Below are 24,107 nucleotides of genomic sequence, written 5' to 3'. Positions count from 1 at the left end.
GGGGCAGGCGAGGGCGCCGGTGCGCGGGGGCGGGACGGGGCAGGGGCTGGGCGACGGCGAGCACGGGGCGGAGACGGCGAGCCCGTAGCAGGGGAGTTCGAGGCGACGGCGGGGGCGGCAAGGGCGCCGGCGCGCGAGGGCGGGACGGGGCAGGGGCAGGGCGACGGCGAGCACGGGGCAGGGGCGCGGGGCGACGGCGACGGCGAACACGGGGCAGGGGCGCGGGGCGACGGCGAGCACGGGCAGCCTGACGGCGTCGTCGGGGCGAGCTCGGGCAGCCTGGCGGCGTCGTCGGGGCGAGCTCGGGCAGCCTGGCGGCGTCGTCGGGGCGGGGAACTGGTGATGAAATCTGAAAAAATGCTAAGTCTTTGCTTATATAGAAAAGGCTTTGGTCCCGGTTCGTGGCACAAACCGGGACCAATGCCCCCTTTAGTCCCGGTTGGTGCCACGAACCGGGACCAAAGGCCAATTTTCAGCAGCCCAATGGGCGGGAAGCGGCGGCCTTTGGTCCCGGTTGGTGCCACCAACCGGGACTAAAGGGGGGCATTGGTCACGGTTGGTGCCACGAACCGGGACCAATGCCCCCTTTAGTCCCGGTTGGTGCCACCAACCGGGACCAATGGCCTTTGCTGCCCCGAGCCCAAAAGTATAGTCCCACATCGCTAGCTGAAGGGCGCCGGCACTGGTTTATAAGCGCTGGTGTGCCTACCCATTCGAGCTCCTCTCTAATGCAGGCTTTCGGGCCTAAACTTGCTACTGCCTGTGGGCCTATTGGGCCTTTTGCGGCCCTGAATCCTGGCCCATGTAGGGTTTCTAGTCGTATTCACGCCGTGGAGGCCCAGTAGGAGGCATTTTTTTTGGTTTTTTCTTTTTTATTTCTATATTTTTTTATTTTTTATTTTTTTATTTCTACTTACAACTAAATACTTACAGTTTTTTAGTGATTTCTTTTTGCTTTTAGGTCACAAAAATTATAAACTTTCTGTTAGTGCCATTAGTTTTAAATTTTAAATAGTTTAAATTTGAATTTTTAAAAATTTGTGTGAATCACTAGTTTATGAATAACTTTACTATAAAAATAGAATTTTTTTTTCTATTTATTTTTTTATTTCTACTTAAAACTAAATACTTACAGTTTTTTAGTGATTTCTTTTTGCTTTTAGGTCACAAAAATTATAAACTTTCTGTTAGTGCCATTAGTTTTAAATTTTAAATAGTTTAAGTTTGAATTTTTAAAAATTTGTGTGAATCACTAGTTTATGAATAACTTTACTATAAAATTAGAAATTTTCTTCTTTGCTATTTATTTTTTATTTATACTTACAATTAAATACTTATAGTTTGATTTTAGGTCACAAAAATTATATTCTTTTTGCTATTGAAGAATATTATAGTTTTATTTTAGTTGATCATAACATAATATTTTAATTAATTTTTTTTATTTTCATAAAAGTTTTGTAGTTTATTCTGTTTGCTATTAATTCATTCTTTGAGCTAAATGACTCTGAAATTAGAAAGCATTTCAAAATGAACTCTGAAAAGGTTGAAAGTTGGCATGGTATCATCATTTCACCCACATAGCATGTTCCAAAAAGTAGAGAGGGTTATGACAAAAACTTGATGCACTTCGTGTACAAAATGGACAATCACTTTCGAAGTATCAAAGTTTCAAACCATAAGACATGAAAGCATTTCAAATGAACTCTGAAAAAGTTGAAAGTTGGGATGGTATCATAATTTCACCCACATAGCATGTGCATGTACAAAACGGACAATGGTAGCATGTTCGTCTGTTACAAATTTGGCATGGTATATATCATCATAATAGTTGCGGGAGAAAGTCTTCACTTTTTCTTCGCTTGTGTCATTTGCTTATTGCGCCGTAACCATGGATAATCTTCATTGTTTATCAGGATGCTTGGGTCAGCCTTGACATTGAAGGGAGGAATTTCATGAAACTTTTCATAATCTTCAGACATGTCTGTCTTGCCGTCCACTCCCAGGATGTCCCTTTTTCCTGAAAGAACTATGTGGCGCTTTGGCTCATCGTATGATGTATTCGCTTCCTTATCTTTTCTTTTTCTCGGTTTGATAGACATGTCCTTCACATAGATAACCTGTGCCACATCATTGGCTAGGACGAACGGTTCGTCAGTGTACCCAAGATTTTTCAGATCCACTGTTGTCATTCCGTACTGTGGGTCTACCTGTACCCCGCCGCCTAACAGATTGACCCATTTGCACTTAAACAAAGGGACCTTAAAATCAGGTCCGTAGTCAAGTTCCCATATGTCCACTATGTAACCATAATATGTGTCCTTTCCGCTCTCGGTTGCTGCATCAAAGCGGACACCGCTGTTTTGGTTGGTGCTCTTTTGATCTTGGGCGATCGTGTAAAATGTATTCCCATTTATCTCGTATCCTTTGTAAGTCAATACAGTCAAAGATGGTCCCCTGGACAACAAGTACAACTCATCACAAACAGTGTTGTCACCTCTGAGACGTGTTTCCAACCAACTGCTGAAAGTCCTGATGTGTTCACATGTAATCCAGTCGTCGCACTGCTCCGGGTGTTTGGAGCGCAGACTGTTCTTGTGTTCATCGACATACGGGGTCACCAAGGTAGAGTTCTGTAGAACTGTGTAGTGTGCTTGAGACCAAGAATATCCGTCCCTGCATATTATTGAGTCTCTTCCAAGAGTGCCTTTTCCAGTCAGTCTCCCCTCATACCGCGATTTAGGGAGACCTATCTTGTTAAGGCCAGGAATGAAGTCAACACAAAACCCGATAACATCCTCTGTTTGATGGCCCATGGAGATGCTTCCTTCTGGCCTAGCGCGGTTACGGACATATTTCTTTAGGACTCCCATGAACCTCTCAAAGGGAAACATATTGTGTAGAAATACGGGCCCTAGGATGACAATCTCGTCGACTAGATGAACTAGGACGTGCCTCATGATATTGAAGAAGGATGGTGGGAACACCAGCTCGAAACTGACAAGACATTGCGCCACATCACTCCTTAGCCTTGGTACGATTTCTGGATCAATCACCTTCTGAGAGATTGCATTGAGGAATGCACATAGCTTCACAATGGCTAATCGGACGTTTTCCGGTAGAAGCCCCCTCAATGCAACCGGAAGCAGTTGTGTCATAATCACGTGGCAGTCATGAGACTTTAGGTTCTGAAACTTTTTCTCTGGCATATTTATTATTCCCTTTATATTCGACGAGAAGCCAGTCGTGACCTTCATACTGAGTAGGCATTTAAAGAAGATTTCTTTCTCTTCTTTCGTAAGAGCGTAGCTGGCAGGACCTTTATACTGCTTCGGAGGCATGCCGTCTTTTTCGTGCAAACGTTGCAGGTCCTCTCGTGCCTCAGGTGTATCTTTTGTCTTCCCATACACGCCCAAGAAGCCTAGCAGGTTCACGCAAAGGTTCTTCGTCACGTGCATCACGTCGATTGAGGAGCGGACCTCTAGGTCTTTCCAGTAGGGGAGGTCCCAAAATATAGATTTCTTCTTCCACATGGGTGCGTGTCCCTTTCCAAAGATTACATAGTGTAAATCATTGACCATAGCAAGCACGTGATCACCGGTGCGCATGGCGGGCTTCTTCCGGTGATCTGCCTCGCCTTTGAAATGCTTGCCTTTCTTTCGACATTGATGGTTGGTCGGAAGAAATCGACAATGGCCCAGGTACACATTCTTCCTGCATTTGTCCAGGTATATACTTTCAGTGTCATCTAAACAGTGCGTGCATGCGTGGTATCCTTTGTTTGTCTGTCCTGAAAGGTTACTGAGAGCGGGCCAATCGTTGATGGTCACGAACAGCAACGCCTTCAGGTTAAATTCCTCCTGTCTATGCTCATCCCACGTACGTACACCGTTTCCATTCCACAGCTGTAAAAGTTTTTCAACTAATGGCCTTAGGTACACATCAATTTCGTTGCCGGGTTGCTTAGGGCCTTGGATGAGAACTGGCATCATAATGAACTTCCGCTTCATGCACAGCCAAGGAGGAAGGTTATACATACATAGAGTCACGGGCCAGGTGCTGTGATTACTGCTCTGCTCCCCGAAAGGATTAATGCCATCCGCGCTTAAAGCAAACCATACATTCCTTGGGTCCTTTGCAAACTCATCCCAGTACTTTCTCTCGATTTTTCTCCACTGCGACCCGTCAGCGGGTGCTCTCAACTTCCCATCTTTCTTTCGGTTCTCACTGTGCCATCGCATCAACTTGGCATGCTCTTCGTTTCTGAACAGACGTTTCAACCGTGGTATTATAGGAGCATACCACATCACCTTCGCAGGAACCCTCTTCCTGAGGGGCTCGCCGTCAACATCACCAGGGTCATCTCGTCTGATCTTATACCGCAACACACCGCATACCGGGCATGCGTTCAGATCCTTGTATGCACCGCGGTAGAGGATGCAATCATTAGGGCATGCATGTATCTTCTCCACCTCCAATCCTAGAGGGCATACGACCTTCTTTGCTGCGTATGTACTGTCGGGCAATTCGTTATCCTTTGGAAGCTTCTTCTTCAATATTTTCAGTAGCTTCTCAAATCCTTTGTCAGCCACAGCATTCTCTGCCTTCCACTGCAGCAATTCCAGTACGGTACCGAGCTTTGTGTTGCCATCTTCGCAATTGGGGTATAACCCTTTTTTGTGATCCTCTAACATGTGATCGAACTTCAGCTTCTCCTTTTGACTAATGCATTGCGTCCTTGCATCGACAATGACCCGGCGGAGATCATCATCATCGAGCACATCGTCTGGTTCCTCTTGATCTTCAGCAGCTTCACCCATGGCAGCATCATTGGGCACATCGTCTGGTTCCTCTTGATCTTCACCAGCTCCCCCCGTTGCAGCATCACCGTATTCAGGGGGCACATAGTTGTCATCGTACTCTTCTTCTTCGCCGTCTTCCATCATAACCCCTATTTCTCCGTGCCTCGTCCAAACATTATAGTGTGGCATGAAACCCTTGTAAAGCAGGTGGGAGTGAAGGATTTTCCGGTTAGAGTAAGACCTCGTATTCCCACATTCAGTGCATGGACAACACATAAAATCATTCTGCTTGTTTGCCTCAACCGCATCGAGAAACTCATGCACGCCCTTAATGTACTCGCGGGTGTGTCTGTCACCGTACATCCATTGTCGGTTCATCTGCGTGCATTATATATAATTAAGTGTCCAAATTAATAGAAGTTCATCATCACATTAAAACTAAAGTGCATACATAGTTCTCATCTAACAACATATAGCTCTCCAGAGCATCTAATTAATTAAACCATACATTGAAACTATGTAAAACATTTCAATGCGAAAATAAATGCGATCATAATCGCAATCAAGGTAACAATTGATCCAACAGCATAATGATACCAAGCCTCGGTATGAATGGCATATTTTCTAATCTTTCTAATCTTCAAGCGCATTGCATCCATCTTGATCTTGTGATCATCGACGACATCCGCAACATGCAACTCCAATATCATCTTCTCCTCCTCATTTTTTTTTTATTTTTTCCTTCAACAAATTGTTTTCTTCTTCAACTAAATTTAACCTCTCGACAATAGGGTCGGTTGGCATTTCCGATTCACATACATCCTAGATAAATAAAATCTATGTCACGTTGGTCGGCATAATTTTCATAAACAATAAATGAACCAATAGTTATAAAGATAATATACATAACAAATCCGAATCATAGACAGGACAAGGGCCGACGGGGGCGGATACCAAAACCATCGCACTATATAAGATGCAATAATAAATGTAAGAAAATAATACAAGTATCTATCTAAACATACAAGTAAGAATATTTTTCCTTTCAGAAAGAAGATAATAACAAGAGGCTCACCACGGTGGTGTCGGTGATGAGATCGGCGCGGGTGATCGACGGCGATGAAGACGGGGACGGGGTGTGACGGACCGCTAAATCTAGACAAATCTCGAGGAAAATGGAGTTTGGAGGTCGAGCTTCGAGAGGAGAAAGCTTAAGTAGTGTGGCTCGGGCATTCCATCGAACACCTCATGTGCATAGGAGGTGAGCTAGAGCACCACAAAGCCCTCTCCTCCTCGGCCAGAAAAAACAGAGCACTGTGCTCTGCTCTTGCGCGAGGGGGTATATATAGGCACCTCATTGGTCCCGGTTGGTGGCATGAACCGGGACTAAAGGGGAGCCTTTGGTCCCGGTTCAAGCCACCAACCGAGACCAATGGTGGTGGGCCAGGAGCGAGGCCCATTGGTTCCGGTTCGTCCCACCAACCGGGACCAAAAGGTCCAGACGAACCGGGACCAATGGCCCACGTGGCCCGGCCGGCCCCCTGGGCTCACGAACCGGGACCAATGTCCACATTGGTCCCGATTCTACACTGAACCGGGACTAATGGGCTGAGCCGGCCTGAACCATAGCTCTGTTTTCTACTCTCATACATTGCTTTTCTCCCAACAAACCAAATGGACCATAAAGTTACAACCATGGTCACAAACTGATCCTGGCTCAAATTTTGCTGCATATCGCAGATGAAATTCTTAGCGTTTACTTCTTGACTTTCCGCCATTAGATCAACCAAAACTGTACCTGAAAGAGCCCAGTTGCACCTCGCCATGGTGCAACTTACCAAGGCACGTCGCCATGAGTCTTGGCCACCACATAAAGGGCACGCGTCAACGGTGGAGATATTTATATCGTGGAGAACATCGAAAGCAGGCAATGAGTGACATGCTAATCCCCATAAAATTATTTTGACCTTGGAGGGAACTGAGAAGTTCAATAGCAACACCCAGTCCTTCTCTTGTTTAGTGCTACCCGCTGTTACTTCTCTTCCTTCTGACCACTCCTCCCGCTGGGTTTTTGTCTTGACTATGAGCTCGTACGCTGAGCTAACAGAAAATTGGCCTTTACTATCTGGGTGCGAAGCCCAAAAATCGTCCACATTCCTAGTACACACCGAGATGCTCAGAATTGCTTCGGTATCACAAGGCCGAAAAACTGTTTGGACGTGCTCTTCGTTCCACTGTGTTGTAGTCGGTACGAGCAATTCAGACATAAATTTTTTTTCGAAACGGAGGCAAAAGATTTGCCTCATCGATTAATTAAGAAGAAGAGAGTTGTCCAGTTAATTAATGGAAAACCGGACGAAAACCAATACAAACAAATCACATGCGGACTACTCCCAAAGTCTAAAACCCCAAAATCGCACTGTCGATCCTACAGACATTTCCAACAAGCAACGGACCCAAGCCCACACGCATCTACATCGCAAAGGAATCCCCAAAAAGAACACCTCGGATGTAGACAAATGACCCCCCAAAAACCACGATGATAAGCTAAACCATGAGGACGGCCCATAAGACCAAGGAGCAACCATTAAGCAGCCGCAGACGCCTTCCCTAAGGCATCACTCTTCTTGTTTTTGCTTTTGAGAGACTTCTCCACCTTTTTGATCTTATCTTTGTTAAACTTTTCGGTCAGGATGCATGCAACCGCTTTACCAGACCCAGGGCTAGCCGCCTCCAAGCTAGAGAGCAAACTGCAAAGCTCTTTTGCAAAGAGAGCATCGGAACAAGGTGCCAACGTATTTGTCCCAACATCTCCACCTGGGGGCACCACGTGCCCAACGGTCACAGGCGAGCGAGTGACCGAGGCATCCAAACCTGCACACACCACAAAGTCAGTCTGGCTAGACTCCAAGGGCGGTGGTGAGGGTGTCGTGGGCACCGCCAAAGCCCCTAGCAAGCCCATCTCCTTCGGAATCGCCACCGAAAGAGGTGGAGTGGACTCCTCACATAGCACTGTCAACTCAGGCATAATCTGTAGAATTGAAGCCACAACCTCAACAATCACTTCACCCCCAACGTCAGTCGACACCATAGAGCAGGGCCTAGCACGAGGAGAGAACCCACCATAGAGGTCGACTTCCTCTCCATCTGCAGAACCAACCTGAAGCTCGGGAAGTAGAGACCCAATCGGCACAACCTGAAGTTTACCAAGAGCAACCTCCGCCCTTGCCAAGACACTCTCAACACGCACAAGACATTCGCGAAGCTCAACGCAAAGTAGCTCAGCCTGCTGCTCAAGGACGGGTTGTAATGGCACATCAACTTGGATGACGGATGCAGGTGGTGGAGCAACACATGGTTGCGGCATAGCCTCGTCGACGGGTTGCTTCGCACGACAAAAGTGAGCAATGTGGCCGAAACAGAGGCAATTCCTGCAACGGATTGGATCCCTGCAAGAGTGTGCTCGATGACCCCGACACAAACACCGGAAACATCTATCTCTCAGCCATGTAGGAGGAGGCAGCAATTTTGAGGGATTAGAGTATCTCCAGCCGTTCGGCCTTCAGGGTGCCAAAAATAGCCGTTTGGGGGCGAGCCGACGCTAGATTGGTGCGTGTGAACGACATTGTTCTCAGTCGTTCGCCCACGGGTCGCCCCGGGTTCGACGATATTCCGTACAAATATATGCAGACGCGGCGATTTTGACACGAACTCGGTGAAAATTCATTGAAATTTGTACAAAAACATGTCTATGCCTAAACTACGCCAAACTACGCGCCTAGTCGCCACCGCCGCCGCTGTCGCCGTCGCCGACGTCTACATGCCCAGAAGCCTGTAGAAGCGGGTGTAGTCACCGCCGTCGCCATCGTCGTCGTCATTACGTGCCTGGCATGTGCCGTCGCCGTCCCTGCTGTAGCCCTGACCAGGGTCGCCAACACGCGGAGGGGGCTGGACGGCACGGCCTCGCCCTCCTCGTCGCTGTCGACGATGATGTTGCCGCCCTCCTAGCGCCCGCGGCGCCGGGCCTGGAGCTCTGTGTACGCCCGGCGCCGGCGTCGTACTTGCTCCCGGACGTAGTCCTCCTTCGCCCACTTGAGGGCGGACTCGTCGTCGGGGGCCGCCATCTCGACGTGCTCCGGTTTCACCGGGAGCAGCCCCGGTTCGGGCTTCAGCCGGACCAGCCAGAGGGAGCCGCGTGGGGAGGGCCGGGCACCCTCGTTGATGATGAGGGCACTGCTGCGGGTGCGGCGCCCGAACGACGTCTCCTCTGGCTTGGGCTTGACGGGGCGGAGCGCCGGCGAGTCGGAGCCCGACAACGAGGACGACCCCGGCTCCATCCGTCGCGGCGTCCAGGAGCTACCACGGCGGTGAGAGAAGGACGGCCGCAGCGGGTACTCAATGCGCGGCACGTTGCCGGTCTCGATGTGGTCGAGGACGGCTTCGAGGGTGCGGCCTGGCACACCCCACCACTCGCGCCGCCCGTCGGTGTTGAGGCGGTCGCGGGGGATGACGCCGTTGGTGGAGGCGATCTGCTCCTCATGGCGGCGTTGGAAGTACATGGTTCAGAGGGTGTGGCTGTCGGCAACGTAGCGCGGCTCGGTCTGCTGCTCCTTCGTCAGGGACGAGCGGATGCGGGCGATCTCGGCCCGCCGCGCCGCCCCTTCGGACACCGGTGGCACCGGGACGCCGCCGATGCTCAGCCTCCACGCGCTCGGCACTCGCATGTCCGGGGGCACCGGGTAGTCGGCCTCATAGAGCAGCCACGTCTCCGACTCATGGAGGTGGCGACGGGCGACGCTCCGTCGCCTGGGAAGCTTTCGGCCATCTGTTCGTCGGCGGGAAGAGGGGAGAGTGTTGCTTTCTGCGCCAGAAAGGAGAGAAATGAGAGCTGTGGTGTCCATCGATGGGGAGGTCGCTTTTTATAGCCGCAGCTGGGGCGGCGACGGGCTGCATGCCGGGCGACGCATGGCGGGAAAGGGCGGGACATGCGTCGACACGCCTTCACTGCGCCGCCCGTGAGGCATCAATGGAGGCTGACCAGCGCGGCAGCGCGACAGCCTTCGCATTGATTCCCGCGGCAACCAAGGCGATGAGGGCAACGAAGCGGCGTCTCGCTGACTCGGCGTGCCTCTTTCATGCCAAAAACGCTCGCCCCGGCGCCCCTGGACGCCCCCCAGTGCACCGGTTTCGGTTTGGTCCGCCGACGCTAGTTTCAACCCGAACCGGCAAAAAACATCTTCTGGGGACGCGACTGGGCCGATTTTTGGGCGCCGGCACGAAAAAATCACATGGGAGGCCTGTTGGGGCGTGGTTGGAGATGCTCTTAGGAATCAGAGAAAAAATATTGGTTTGTGAGAAGTCTTTCTTTTTAGGGGCGTCTAAGGGCTTGTTTGGTTCTAAATAACTCACCAACTTATAAGTCGAAAAGTAAAAAAAGGATTTATTTTGCCAAACGGACCCAACTTATAAGTCACCCCAACTTATAAGTCACCCTAACTTATAAGTCATAAGTTGCTTTATCCTAACTTAAAACTTATAAGTCAAGCAAATTCTAGCTGTAGGGGGCTGGTACCTATGGTGGATCCGTCGTGAATTCACTCACAATGGATCCCCACCGCAGTCCTCGAGATGGCCCATGGTAGTTCTGGCTATTGCAAACAACTTCCATCAAGCAATTCAAAGGAGTCGAGATACCCATGAAAAAAGGTGGTTGAAACCCAATCCGAGATTTGTGAAGTTGAATGTGGATGCCTCATTCCATGTAGATGAAGGTACTGGAGCAACGGCAGCAGTCATTCGAGATGAGAAAGGTAACTTCCTAGCAGCCCAATGCAAATACTTAACACATGTATCAGATGTGGTCACCTCTGAAGCTCTGGCAATGAGAAACGGTCTCGTTTTTGCAAACTCTCTTGGTTTCCCTAGAGTAGAAACAGAATCAGATTCGTCAACAGTTATTGAATACTGCTCAGGCCAAACCAGATGGTGGGATGCTGCTGCTGCCATTTTCGCCGAGTGTGTGGACGTGTCGTCGCTTATTGGGCAGGTTACTTTTAAACATTGTGGTCGTTCGTCGAACCAAGCAGCTCATGTGCTAGCTAGTCATAGTTTCTGTAATAAGATCAATAGTAGTTGGGTTAATGAGCCTCCGGCTTGTCTTATTTCCAAACTTTGGGATGATGTAATTTCTAGTTAAAGTTTCAATAAAGCTAACCATGATGGCCTTTCTAAAAAAACTTATAAGTCACCCTTTTTGTATGGGTCTCACCATTTTTACATAAAAAATCTCTACTACTATTAAACAAGCAAACATATTCATCACTAAGTGCACCCACACTAATCTACACAGAACAGTACGGACCAATTGCAGCCTCAGATCAGGATCTCTACTATCTCTACTACTATTAAACAAGCAAACATATTCATCGCTAAGTGCACCCACACTAATCTACACAGAACAGTACGGACCAATTGCAGCCTCAGATCAGGATCATTTAATTTAATCTAACAATTAAGATTACGCTAAGCCTCACCCCAAACTGCGTTTAGCGATTTTCCTGGGCGGACGAAAACTCTGCCGCCCGCATTGGTTCAGCCATACGAGGAAAAAAAAGGCAAGATATGATACAGGAGAAACAACACGATCGGGGAGGCGGCGCATCTTCGGGGAGGATAAGAGGACAGGGGAGGAGAAGTAAGGCCTGGTGGCTGCTAAGGAGGTGCTCGCCGGCGAGCGGGCTCCGGCGGCCGCCTAGCGCGCGGAGTTGGATCGGGGCGCATCCCCGCGGCCGTGGTTGTACTCGCTACGCCGCCTGCCCAAAAGAACCGGTGCTCCCCGCCGCCTGCCTCTCTTACCCACGTGAAGCTACCACTCCCTTCCTCCTCCGCCAGCCTCAAGAGTGCCCACCCCGTTGCCCGATCGGCTGCACCAGCGCCCTGCCGGTGGCGCTCGTCGGCCCTCCCCGCCGGCCCCGCGCCGTACCCGTCGTCTCCTCAATCTGTTGTCAGGGGACATGCCAGCGCCCTCCCAGTGGCCCTCGCCGACCCTCCCCGCCGTCCCCGTGTCGTATCCGCCATCTCCCCAATCCGCAGCTAGAGGACACGCCAAGAAGCTTCAGTCATGAGGCCGTCGCGCCGGAGGTCTTCCATCTCAGATTTGTTTTCTTTACGGTATTTCCTCAGTGATGTGATGCTTCAACTTCTCTTCCGGTGCTTCTCAAATTGATGTAACCAAGAGTATGTCGTGGATCACCATTTTAGATTCTGAAATTTATTGTCATCTACCCGTCGTTCTGAACTTCATTTGTCATTTTTCAGCGATGCACATCTTTACTGTCAGGTTTATAGTCATCAAGCAGTCCTAAATTTTAAGGTTATATCAACATTTATATTCTTGATTACAGGGTGTTGTCAAGAATTTCATCATGGCCACTGCTTTCCCACCGAGGTATTTGCCGCATGCAGCCATGCACAAGTGTCGTCACTTGCATCTCCTCTGTGCGTTCCCGTCATTCCATGCCGCACGAGGCTGCAGTCACCACACCCTTGAGTAGGTAATTCATCAATTGATAGTTTTTGTCCCTGCCGTGACTTGCATCTTTCTACCTTGCTTCAAATTTAATTTGATTGAATGTCAAATAAAGATCAACTTTATCTCTGATTGATTCATGGAAGTGCAAGCTGAATTATATTCAGGATATTCTGATTATTACTTCCAAGTTATATTCTAACACAATGTCTTTGGTTTAACAACTTGCAAGTGTTTCTTGTACTGATGTTAACCTCATAAAAAAGACTCCCAGGTGGACATCTGCTATAAATAATCAGGTACTGCTTTCCATTATCAAATTCAAATGCTCAGTGAAACTATCCAATGGATGGACTGGTTGTTTAACACTGAATCATCAACACTTTATTCTCATCTTATCTCCTCTTCCATTCACTGAAACATCTGCAGTGCACGCTTGTTACTTCTTTGACTGCTTGAACATAAATATTGAGAAAACTCAATTTTCTATGGGCATGAATAATCTTTCGATTCATACATAAAATCAAAATGTGGTTCCAGTTCCAGGAGGTATGGCATGATTTCTCTGCTGGCGTGTGTGTGTGTTGCTTGTTTGTCTGTTGCCGGCTGGATTGCACAGCGGCGATGCCGGGAGCCGGGGGTCATTGGAAAAGTGAGATGCCGACGTCACTCAAAACGATCCTTGCATGGTATTGACAGAATCATCCACAAATTATTTGATGGCATTGACCCTTGCTTGGCACGTGCTTGGCATTGACTGAATCCTACATTGGCGAGCTTGTATCCCGACCAACCTCTTTGTCTTCATTTTTTAGAAGCTAACTCACTTGGTTTGTGCGCTCCAATTTGCATATAGAGAGGTTCAGATGTCTGGCCAGCTAGGCACTGCCTATTTCTCTAAACCTGAAAATTCAAAAATCACTTTAGTTTTCACTAACACAGCTAGGGCCAACACCTGCTATCAAAAGAGCCTCAACAGTGGACGGGGTGGCGGAGTAGTCACGTACCAACAATACAGTAACTGCTAGCTATACTTCTGGAGCAAATTCTTTGTCGTAGTCATCAGGCCGCAGATGGCGTTGCCGGGATACACGCCCACCAAGGTCTCCGGCCATATAGGCCCATGAGGGATCCAGGGTGTTGCTCTATGCAGCATCATGACCACAATGGCGACTTTGTTTTGAAAATACTATTTGAATGGCATCACAACATTGAGTACACATTTTTTTTTCAACAGTTGCTTTATTTTTATACCATGTGAATCTCCCTGGGTTAGAGCTTGAGACGTGCGTTACACACGATTAATTTTTCACGATTTATTGTTGTTGCTATTTCCCACGAGGTACTGGATAAAAAGTGTTCGGCGTGTGGTGCTCTTCAATGACTTGTTCTCTTTTGAAGAGCAAGCAATAGAGCATGAGAGTGTCGTGATCCTCCAAATTCCTGCTTGCTTCTATACCCGTATATCTGTTATTTTTGACTGATTTTATTCCCTTGAATGCTACATAAGAGGTGTCTTTGCAGAGCTTAAGAACAATTTATTTGGTTGGAGCTAACTAATACTGTATTGCAAAGGGCCAGACAGCCAACCAACTACAAATGGACTGCCCGAATTTATCCATGTGTTGGAATAGATGATATTTGATGATTTGAACCTTGCAACGGTAGGGTTTCCACATGTATCTACCTCAATTTATTTGATGATACTTGTTGAAAGATATTTCTAATACTTTAGTGCATGTGATATATTATTTTAGATAGTAGTACTACTTTAATGTGGTGTGTTACATTTTAGCTGGCAAATGGGTTAAATTCATCTACGCATCAGGTCATCAGCACTCAGTATCTCTGTGTTCTTGACATACAAAAACTATTCGTGTGTGAACTCTTGAAGTAAAATACCATATTGTCTGCTTGATTGTTATTGTAGTTAACAAAATGTTTAAAAATTTAGCAAAAACATACAACATCCAGTAATATAGTACTTATTAGCATCTATCGTGATTATCAACATTTATATTTGTAAGACATGTGTTGCACATGCATGTTTATACTGTTTTAAGTTTTCAACTGCAGGGGTGTGAGACTTTAGCATGCTCTGTACATAAGCAGGGAGTTCAGGGGCAGAACTGAAGGTAGACTCGGGTGCAGTTACCCACTCCTACTTGCTTTCACTAGAACAACATATTACACTGTGAAAGCAAGATCATGCACTGGCATCGGTTTTATTACTCCACAGATGTGGGTCATCGGCCATGACAAAATATGGGATAACAAATATTATGGATACAAGATGGCAACATAAACTTCGCAATTTTATGATTTGTGATCTCGTAGATTTTTGCCATGCGGAGGACAAATGATTCTGGCTATATGCACTGGAGTTTAATCCATGTATGTGAACTAATTAGATATCGATCTATGTAAATTTGGAGAATCATATGTGTTTGAGATGATTTGAGAGTGCCCTTACCGGCCGTGTAGGTCCATGGTAATTCGATTGTTCTGATTTGTGTTCCATTTTTACTTAACGGAGATGTATTTTCACTATTAAGTGTAATAATTAATAACTATTGGATGTGTTCCGCAACGCGATACGCGATGAGTGGGATTTTCCTTGGCATGAGCGGAGATGCCTTCGAATTACTAAGTTTTATTTGGTTGTCTGTTTCATGTGTTAGTTCTGTATTGTACCAATGTTCATTCAAATGAAAATGCAAGGTACTACAATGATGAATGTATGATATTTCCATAAAATTAATAAAATATAGGACATTGAAATGTAGGGGTTGAGGTTTAGAGGTCTGCTGGAGTTAAACAAATTGTAAGTGAGGATCTTTATAGGTGAGTCCCTATGCGTTGATTGATGGGAAATGTTTTAGGGGACCTATGAGAGTTTCTCTGACTCCGGTTCATGACTCCTTGGAAATCCTCCCAACCATTCCTGTTTACACTAAAAAACATATTTTGTTACCCTTTTAATTATTATTTTTAAAAATTTCTTTAGTGAATTCAACTTCATCATATAACCGAGTTTTGCTTTGAGCACGCATGACGGCCACACGACAAGAGCTGGGAAGGAGGCAGAGTTCATAAAGTACATGTTCGACCGTGACAACCCCAAGCATGTGTCCGCGTACTTGATGATGAGGTGACCAGGTGAATACGACTCATGAGAGTGCGAGCTTTGAAAGAGGATAAGTAGAACACATATTAGTCGCGAGGAAACGCAAGAATTTTGTTTCTCCTGTTGCAACGCACGAACACATTTACTTGATTAAACATAAATAAAATTAATTAAACTTTTTTTATATTTGAGAGTCGTGCATTGCATGTGCATGCTTACTAGTAAGATGAAAAAATGTGATCAGATGACTTATAAATCAGGTGAGTCCTCTGACTGTAAGTCAAGTGACTTGTTGAAACCAAACTCGCCCTAGGAGATCCCCATGCGACGTGAGGGCTCTCGTTCCTGCGCGCTGGGCCTGGGCCTGGCCCATTTACGCGACCTCCGTTAGCTTTCCCCTTCTCCTCGCTTCCCATTCCATCCATCCTATCCAGGAAGAAAGCTTCTCTCTTTTCCCCTCGCCTCGCCGGGAGGAAATCCCCAAAACCCTAGCCGTCGCTGTCGCCGTCGCCGATGCCGTCGCCGATGCCGCGCAGACGTAGCCGACGCCCTCCCCCTCCACCACCAGAATCAGATGCATCACCCCTTCCCGTGCCCTCCCCTCCCCCACCAGCTACAGCGTCGCCATCAGCTGCATCGTCCAGGTCCTCGGCCACCTCCCCTCCACCACCGGCCGCTGCAGCCTCGACAGGTCGCTCCCCTCCACCACCAGCCGCAGCCTCCACAAGCCGATCCCCTCCCCTCCCCTGGACTCCACCGCCGGCGGCAGCCTCCACAAGCCGATCCCCTCCCCGACCCTGGACTCCACCGCCGGCGACAGCCTCCACAAGCCGATCCCCTCCTCTCCCCTCCTCTCCACCACCAGTTGCAGCCTCCACAAGCCAACCCTCTCCCCTCCTCTGCTCTCCACCACCAGCCGCAGCCTCCACAAGCCAACCCCCTCCCCGCCACGACCTAACCCCCTCCCGGTCTCTCCACCATCAGCTGCAGCCTCCACGGTATGACCTCATCGAAATCCCTCACTCTGCTCTCTATTTCTAATGGCTTGGAACATCTACTGTAGTAACCATAGCTATAGCTGCATGTTTTACACTGGTCGTCAGAGTCCATTAGCAGGATTATGGAACGCGAAAATACGGATATATAATACAATCTCTGTTGTACCTGTACCAAGCTAGTCCCTTTGCATTTTCCACTAGACAATTATCTGGATATTCTTTGATTTATTCTCACGGAGCATGCTTAATAATAGAGCCACTTACCTGCCTACTTTAATGGAATAGGGAACTCTTCACCGACATAGACGGGGTATCTCGACGCCTCGTGGATGTGAATGTGACCGTGGAAGGCTGCTCCTACAGTCGGCCACAGCTTCCACCGTATGACTTTGTCGCCATCCCCTCACTCTCCTCTCTATTTTTAATGGCTTCGAACATCTAGTGGTGATAGCTGCATGTTATACATTTGTCGTTCGTATGTATAAATGCAGAATGTAATCTCTCTTACACATGTACCAATTCAATGAGGGCTAGTCCATTTGCATTGTCCATGAGACAACTATCTATGTATTCTTTGATTTATTCTCTCTTAGAGCATGCTTAATACTAGAGCCAACTGCTGGCTATATCACATTGCTTTGTCACTTAGAGTTGGTCTAATACCCCACCCAACTTTAGTTAGCAATGTATATATATATATATATATATATATATATATATATAAACTTATTAAGCACTACATTAATAGATGGCTCACCTCTAACGAAAACTTTTTCAAGCTTGCATCATGTTATTCTACTTACCCTCGTTCGCAAGGTTGTGCAGCTCCTATTCTTGTTCCACCGACTTTCTGTCCAAGAGTCGCTAGATCATTAGAAAAAGAGCTATTTATCGAAGCTATTAGTGGTCAGATTGAATTATTCTGTTCGAGAGCACGAGGCTTTGTAAAAAGTCCTCTTTTGACCACTATCACGACCAAATGTCTTTGATTCTAAAAATCTGCATTTGTTTTTGGAGTGCTTCTTTTTTAGTTAGTAATAACTACTTAGTTTTAAGAAAGGTTAGTTTTTCTTCTGAGGTAAGAGGTCAGGTTAACTAGTTTTTTTAGAAACACCTGTAGTTTTATTCATGCTCCCAACCATTACAGATAAAATGATTTTGATCCATTATCAAAGAAATTGCAGAGTAACTCCTACAACTATGAATTACAGTGAGATCTCTTGGAGACATCTTGTCCTTGGTATCAATTTTTTCCAAAATAAATAAATATATTCCACAAACTTATTATCGTTTGCTTTTTCAGCTGTGAGGACACTGAGCAGGCAGTGCGTATTGAGGCCCCACCATCGCCAAACCACTTTCCACCTGTTTCGGCATTGATGCCAAGAGGATTACTAATTAAGTATTTTCTGAGGGTTGATGCTGGTGGACTCTTCCACACATATCCTCATCGAGGTGGTCCGTTTAAGAGCTTACAAGAAGCTCAGGATGCTATATACTCCTATCACATTAATCTGTGTAAATTCAAGTAAATCCTCTCTCAACTTTGTTTCTATTTATAAGTGTTGGAAAATGCTCATATTTATATGCTATGTCCTATGCTAGCACCTTATATGCAAGTATATTTCTCTTTAGCTCACTCCTAACTTATAGTTAGGCCACTATTAGCTTGGAACACCCGAGGGTGATAGGTCGAAGTTTTAATGAAGTGGACAGAATAGTCTTGTGACAAAAGATCAATTTCTTAAAGTCGGTGTATCTAAAGATCAATCATCCAAGCTTGTACTTTTTCTCAGCTATGTGACTGTGTCTTCAGATTCCTGCCCCAGTGTTGTCTTGCAGGTCGGGACTTAATGGCCTCTTGTTGGTGATCACTGTGGACCATTGCTGCTGTGATATAAGAGCAAACCGTTGAGATCTCCTTCGGTTTACAGGAATTTTGTACGAATTCTAAAAGAGAGGAATTTTGTAGGAAAATTACTTTGAGGCCCTTTGGTTTGTTGGAATGAATTTCCTATTCCTATGTAGGCTAGGAATCAATCCTTCACGTTTCAAAGGAAAAAAAAACATTAGCCTAGACCAAATGGAAAAGTTCCTATCCTATGAATCAAATGTGCAGCCTTTAATGAAGCCTTATTTTTGGGCTCTTTTGATCAGCGTAGCCAGAACATCAGCAGCAATGTTAAAAAGTAAAAGAGAGAAGGTGTCTCCTTGCCTGAGTCCCTTCCTAGTAACAAAGTAATTACCTATCATGTCATTCTGAGTATTAGCAACATGCCATTGCAGACAACAGCATTAGTCCACCACGCAAACTTCCTAGGGAAACCTTTCATTTCTAGAACTGAAAACATAAATTCCAAATTGATTTTGCCGTATGCCTTCTCAAAATCTACTTTAAGAAAAACAACAGGTATTTTGCTCTTATGTAAAGAATGTTAAGTCTCAATGTAGCATTACTACACTATCTAAAGTATACGGCCTTTAATAAAAGCATTATGAATCTTGGCCGTTACATTCTCTGTAATCAGCATAGCCCTACTTGGCAATCAGGGCCTTGGTAAAAAAAATTAAATGCCACAGTAAGCATGCAAGTAGGTCTATACATTTGGATCTTGTCAGCCCCCTACCCCTTGCTAATCAGGGTGACAATTCCATAGTAGAGTTCTTTAAAATCACAAGCATTGTGCTTGCACTTCAAAATCCCTGACCCTCGCATATCGCGTTGTTTATCTACACTAGGTACTTGGGTGGGCTTTCCAAAGAGGACAGGTATGTTTGGCATACACTATATTGGCGTAATGGCACAAGGAAGAACTCGAAAGAAGCTTTGGATGTAATGATGAACTATAACCCCACTCGGGAAGTAGTTAAAGCTTTACTGGACAAGCACAATGAGGACCATCTTTTGGAGGTTTGCTATCTCCCTTGCTCTCTCTTGCCGTTTTCTTGATTGCCGCTCTCCCTCACTGTCTTTCTTATGTTTTAGGATCTTGCATATGAAATCAAGAAAGTTGTGAGTTACAAAGCTCACTTCCCAAGAAAAGGTTCTCAGCATGAATGCAGGTCCTTCTCACATTTAAATGTGCTTGTAGAAAGAGGACCTAATGCCATCGAAGATCTTCTCTTCATTGAAATGACCTGCACAACAGATGGTGAATTTGAGGAATACACGCTTAGTTGCATTTGTGTGGTTTCATCCGAAGATGATGGTATGTTTGCATTTTCGTTATTTAGCTATTCAATTCTTCCATTCAGCATTATCAGTATGCAAGTCAGTAAAATTTTGCATTCTATTCATACTTTGTATCACCTAGTGCCTTTTAACTAAGTGGTACTGGTAGCTGTTTTCACACTTTTTTAATTCACTAGAAGAGTAGGTGTGTTTGCTCCATGGGTACAGCCGTACAGGTAACAATAAAGAAAAATCAGCATTTGCTCACAGCACATGTTTTTGACTCATTTGAGCATGTCTAAAAACATAAGAGTAAGTGTGTTCGCTAGCTGTTTTAGATATTCGAGAATATTAACTACTCCCTCCGTCCCATAATATAAGAGCGTTTTTGACACTACACTAGTTTCAAAAACGCTCTTATATTATGGGACGGAGGGAGTATGTTGTAGCATAGTTAATCGATGAAACCGTATAAGTGTTCCTAGGACAGATCAGCTATATTTTTTTCGCTGACTTGAATTGAAAGAATAGTTCTGCCTGAAATGTTATGCTGAACCTAGTAACCATGTGGTGCAGATTTACATTGCCAATAAAATCATGCTCGGTTCTACCGGTAGCCAATATAAGGATACTCCACAAGACCATGCTGTGAGAGATTCTGAATGACTTGTACTATGATAGTCATCAAGCTCTAGTATTTCTTTTGTACATTAGAATGCTAATTGTAGGTGAGTGCTCTGAGTGTGATGATGTACATTACATATTGGTTAACAAAACTATACCATAATTGTAGGTGAGTGCTGTGAATGCGGTGATGATGTGAAGCATCCCACTGGTGCGGAGTACAAAAAGTGTGAAGCCAAGCCCCATGTTCGGTGCAGGAAGCCTATATCAGAAGAAGAATTTAATGAGGTATTATTTTGTTGGCAATTTTTTAGAATGATATGGATGTGCAGATGAGTCAATGTTAGTTTCATGTCTTTTTTTTTTGCAGTTTATTGTTGTGCGCGATGAAGATTGGCTGGAGACGGAAGAGGCTGCGGTGAGGTGGCAATTCAGGATGCGCAACGCAGCAGATGGCCATGGAGCGAGGGGCAAATACATCGTACCGGCAAAACGTGTGCAGGCATAGATGTAGAGTCGATGGGGCCTAGTGCTTGCTTTGCTGTATGCCATTCTTGTGCTGCGTTCGTTTTTGGTACCTGTGATGCTGAGTCAGTACTATGTGTCTTGAGTGTTTGGCTTGCTGATGTAGAAGCCTCGTCTGGGTGGAGGATAAGCTGGTGTGAAGATCCTGTGCAGAACCCGTGTTTATGGTGTAGGTGAACCCAAGTTTTGCGGGAGTAAGCTGGCAAAACGAAAGTGACCATGTGCTTTGTTGGTGATTTTGTTTGGTAAAGCAATGTGCTCTTGCAGTGGATGGTACCTACTTACAGGTAGCTTTTCATGCCTGAGAGTCTCAAGACCTGTTTTGTTGTCACAGTGAAGTAATCACGGAAATGATTGAGAAATGAGAGTACATCCGTGACGAGAGAACTTTTGTCAAATTGTGTACTCAAACCTAACTATAGTTTATTTACAACACTGTACTTTGTATCTTAGCAATCTAACTTTAAGTACATAACAACTCAAACCCAACTATAATTTATTCACAACACTGTACTTTGTATCTATCTTAGCAATTGACCTGAAGTACAAACCCAAGTAAATTCCTGCCCACCCCGCAAAAAAATAGAAGTAAATTCCTGCCAGTGTGAACAGTTTGTATTTTTAGCATTGGTTTCTGAGTTGTCAATAAAAACTGAAGCTTAATTTTTCTCTGCGTGGTCATTCCTGTATTGTGCAATCATACATGTCCTAGGCACATGTCAAGGTTATTTCCAATAGGCTGGGCCTCGCCATATGACAGTGGCCCACCTTGTCAGGGAGAAGGGTCGCTGACAGGACGCCTCTGTATGACACCAAAGGTGTTGATGCTGCCGCGTCTCATGACTCGGCCGCATCCCATGACACCAACAACACTCGCGGATCTGATGCCGATGTCATCTCCAGTCATATCAGTCTCCTCCGCCACTACCGGTGGTGCCTTCTGAGCTGCAAGCTCTGCCACATGTTTTGACTTCATAGGTGGGACAACGCATGGTCCGTTGCTTCATCCTTCTGCAACATTTGTCCACTCCATGGCCTCGATGCCTCTTCCTTCTAGTGCCAGTGCAACCCTACGTGATACGGCATGGTCTGCGGCAATGAAGGAAGAGTTCGACGCGCTGCAAGCAAATGGCACGTGGACCCTCGTGCCATGTCCCCGTGGTGCAAACATCGTCACGGACAAGTTGGTTTCCTGGCATAAGCCCAAGCTGGATGATTTCTTGTAGCGGGAGGCACATTTTTTTCCAAAATGGAAGATTACCCTGGTCTCTGCGTTAAGCGATACACACAACCATTTATCAACATCATCAACGTACGCCATCACTAGTGGAAAGCATGTTTGGCACTTATATAATGGAACCATATTATCTTTTATGGAAATTATTATCTTCCTTACAAGCGGCACAACTTCCCAACATTGGATCGTCCCTGCAGCAATCTATTGTGTCATGGTTACATCATGGATAATACTGAAGAAATTGTGGCAACCACGCTGTAACTAGCTGGGCAATATATAATAGTCTCCTTTCGGAATATCAAGACCTCTGAGACGAACTACTTTGTTCCTCTTTTTTCTTTAAATTGTTGTTAGATCGATGACCCTTGTGTGAATCTTGCTTATGAGAGGTATATTTTGTTGTGGATCATTTACTTCGGTTGTGTTCTACATAAATGTCTTCCACTCCATTTCTCTTCTCCTACGAAAAATCATACTCCCTTAGTTCTCTAATATAAGATGTTTTAGATATTCAATCTGGACTACATACAGACTGAAATGCATGAAAAATGCACTAAAATGTGTTTTTATAACTTTACTTTGTATCTTAGCAATCTAACTTGAAGTACAGAACAACTCAAACCCAACTATAATTTATTCACAACACTGTACTTTGTATCTATCTTAGCAATTGACCTGAAGTACAAACCCAAGTAAATTCCTGCCCACCCCGCAAAAAAATAAAAGTAAATTCCTGCCCGTGTGAACAGTTTGTGTTTTTAGCATTGGCTTCTGAGTTGTGAATAAAAATTGAAGCTTAAATTTTCTCTGCGTGGTCATTCCTGTATTGTGCAATCATACATGTCCTAGGCACATGTCAAGGTTATTTCCAGCAGGCTGGGCCTCGCCATATGATAGTGGTTGATGTAGGGTGGAACCCTATACGGCCGATCAGGAGCGGATCCCAACTAAGAACACGAAGAACACGACGAAGAACGGAGAGAAATCCAAGGGGAAACACTCAAGAACAAGTCCAATCACACATCCACTAGACAATCAAACACACAAGATCCACAAGGTACATGAACAACAAAGGGAAAGATACAAGGTAAGGTTCATGTCCATGAAGAGGTCTTGAATCCATGAGGGGATCTTCCCGTGAGGGGTCTTGAATCCAAGGTGGATCTTCTCCGAATAGGGGCCGCGGTCTCTCTCGTGGAGTAGATCCGTAATGGATGAGCAAAGCTCTATCTCTAAATGAGCTACTACTTTGCTAACCTTAACTAGGAGGAGGGGAAGGAGTATATATAGTCTAAGTCATGAAGGGGTAAGTGGGAAAGGGATACATGGGCCTCTGGCCCGACTCTGCGCGCAGGCAGGCGCCGTATGTCCGGCCTGGGGGCCGGAGGTCCGGGCTCTTGTGAGACGCCGGATGTCCGGGGCGGTTGGCCGGATGTCCGGCCCGAGCGGGGTGGCCTTCTGTTGGCTCCTGTTGTTGATACTGGATTTCCGGGGGAAGGCTGGATGTCCAGGCTGTGGCGTCGCGCTGGATGTCCGGCCGCTGATGCTTCGGCCGTCTGTCGGTGCAGCTGTTGGGCGGCTGCACAGGCGCCGGATGTCCGGCCTCTAGCCCAGATGTCCGACCGCTGTAGCTTCAGCAGCTTCGTCTTCTTCCGTCGTCCCTTCTAGGCTTCCCTCGCGGATGGTGTAGTTGTTCCTTGGCGCTTGCACTCCTGCTCGTCACCCGTGAAGCTCCGACAATACCTATGCATGCACACGGGAGAAATGTCAAGTAGTATACCATCCTCGAAGGGGTCAAGTGAGCACGTGTAAAGGAGATGATTCACCTTTGTGTATGTGAAGTAGATGTCACATGTGTTACTCACCGAACGGACTCTTGACATGGTGATGTCCATAGGATGCTCCGCATCATCTCCCCTCCCTTGGGAAAGATTCAACCTCGGATCAAAAACCAAATCACCATGGGAAAGAGATGGCTTCGCCATGTAGAAGTGGACGTTCACCGGGTACTTGTCATCTTTAAGCTCAAAATGTGCACTCTCCAATGTCGCACCATCTTGTGATTCCTTCAAAAGGAGTAAGGACAACAAATACTTG

The 24,107-nt window shown here is 46.2% G+C and overlaps 2 protein-coding genes across 23 annotated transcripts; both read left to right on the top strand.

The window, feature by feature from the left end:
* The first annotated feature begins 11,399 nt into the window (after positions 1-11,399).
* LOC123102022 (uncharacterized) lies at positions 11,400-14,900 on the top strand. 20 transcript variants are annotated; one of them, XR_006448698.1, is made up of 5 exons: positions 11,400-11,969; positions 12,203-12,348; positions 12,560-12,626; positions 13,852-13,991; positions 14,404-14,900. XR_006448698.1 is itself a non-coding variant. In XM_044523283.1 (5 exons), exons 1-4 carry the CDS (start codon positions 11,421-11,423, stop codon positions 13,963-13,965), a joined length of 819 nt encoding a protein of 272 aa, XP_044379218.1. In that variant the 5' UTR covers positions 11,400-11,420; the 3' UTR covers positions 13,966-13,991; positions 14,404-14,900. The 20 variants fall into 20 exon arrangements, 10 of the variants coding, with proteins under 10 accessions (XP_044379218.1, XP_044379216.1, XP_044379219.1 ...); XM_044523283.1 differs by having other exon boundaries at positions 13,909-13,991; XM_044523281.1 differs by having other exon boundaries at positions 13,903-13,991.
* A 959-nt stretch (positions 14,901-15,859) lies between these two features.
* Positions 15,860-21,044, top strand: LOC123102021 (ADP-ribosylation factor-binding protein GGA3). 3 transcript variants are annotated; one of them, XR_006448696.1, is made up of 8 exons: positions 15,860-16,452; positions 16,738-16,833; positions 17,756-17,980; positions 19,192-19,363; positions 19,439-19,661; positions 20,201-20,272; positions 20,418-20,536; positions 20,619-21,044. XR_006448696.1 is itself a non-coding variant. In XM_044523276.1 (7 exons), the coding sequence occupies exons 1-7, from the start codon at positions 15,968-15,970 to the stop codon at positions 20,754-20,756; spliced, it is 1,458 nt and encodes a 485-aa protein (XP_044379211.1). In that variant the 5' UTR covers positions 15,863-15,967; the 3' UTR covers positions 20,757-21,044. The 3 variants fall into 3 exon arrangements, 2 of the variants coding, with proteins under 2 accessions (XP_044379212.1, XP_044379211.1); XM_044523276.1 differs by lacking the exon at positions 20,201-20,272 and having other exon boundaries at positions 15,863-16,452; XM_044523277.1 differs by lacking the exons at positions 16,738-16,833; positions 20,201-20,272 and having other exon boundaries at positions 15,862-16,452.
* Positions 21,045-24,107: the final 3,063 nt, after the last annotated feature.

This window comes from Triticum aestivum, chromosome 5A (assembly GCF_018294505.1).
Source record: "Triticum aestivum cultivar Chinese Spring chromosome 5A, IWGSC CS RefSeq v2.1, whole genome shotgun sequence".
In the NCBI taxonomy this organism is placed as follows: Eukaryota; Viridiplantae; Streptophyta; class Magnoliopsida; order Poales; family Poaceae; genus Triticum; species Triticum aestivum.
The sequence above is the reverse complement of the archived record's forward strand: the minus strand, read 5'-3'. Positions and strand labels throughout refer to the sequence as shown.

Excerpts from the sequence above, each read along its gene's own strand:
- LOC123102021 (XM_044523276.1), top strand. The coding sequence starts at position 15,968 with ATGCCGTCGCCGATGCCGCGCAGACGTAGCCGACGCCCTCCCCCTCCA. Across the intron at positions 16,834-17,755 it reads AGTCGGCCACAGCTTCCACC|CTGTGAGGACACTGAGCAGG; the intron begins GTATGACTTTGT and ends TTGCTTTTTCAG. Across the intron at positions 17,981-19,191 it reads ATTAATCTGTGTAAATTCAA|GTACTTGGGTGGGCTTTCCA; the intron begins GTAAATCCTCTC and ends TATCTACACTAG.
- LOC123102022 (XM_044523278.1), top strand. The coding sequence starts at position 11,421 with ATGATACAGGAGAAACAACACGATCGGGGAGGCGGCGCATCTTCGGGG. Across the intron at positions 11,970-12,202 it reads TCAGATTTGTTTTCTTTACG|GGTGTTGTCAAGAATTTCAT; the intron begins GTATTTCCTCAG and ends TCTTGATTACAG. Across the intron at positions 12,349-12,559 it reads TGCAGTCACCACACCCTTGA|TGTTTCTTGTACTGATGTTA; the intron begins GTAGGTAATTCA and ends ACAACTTGCAAG.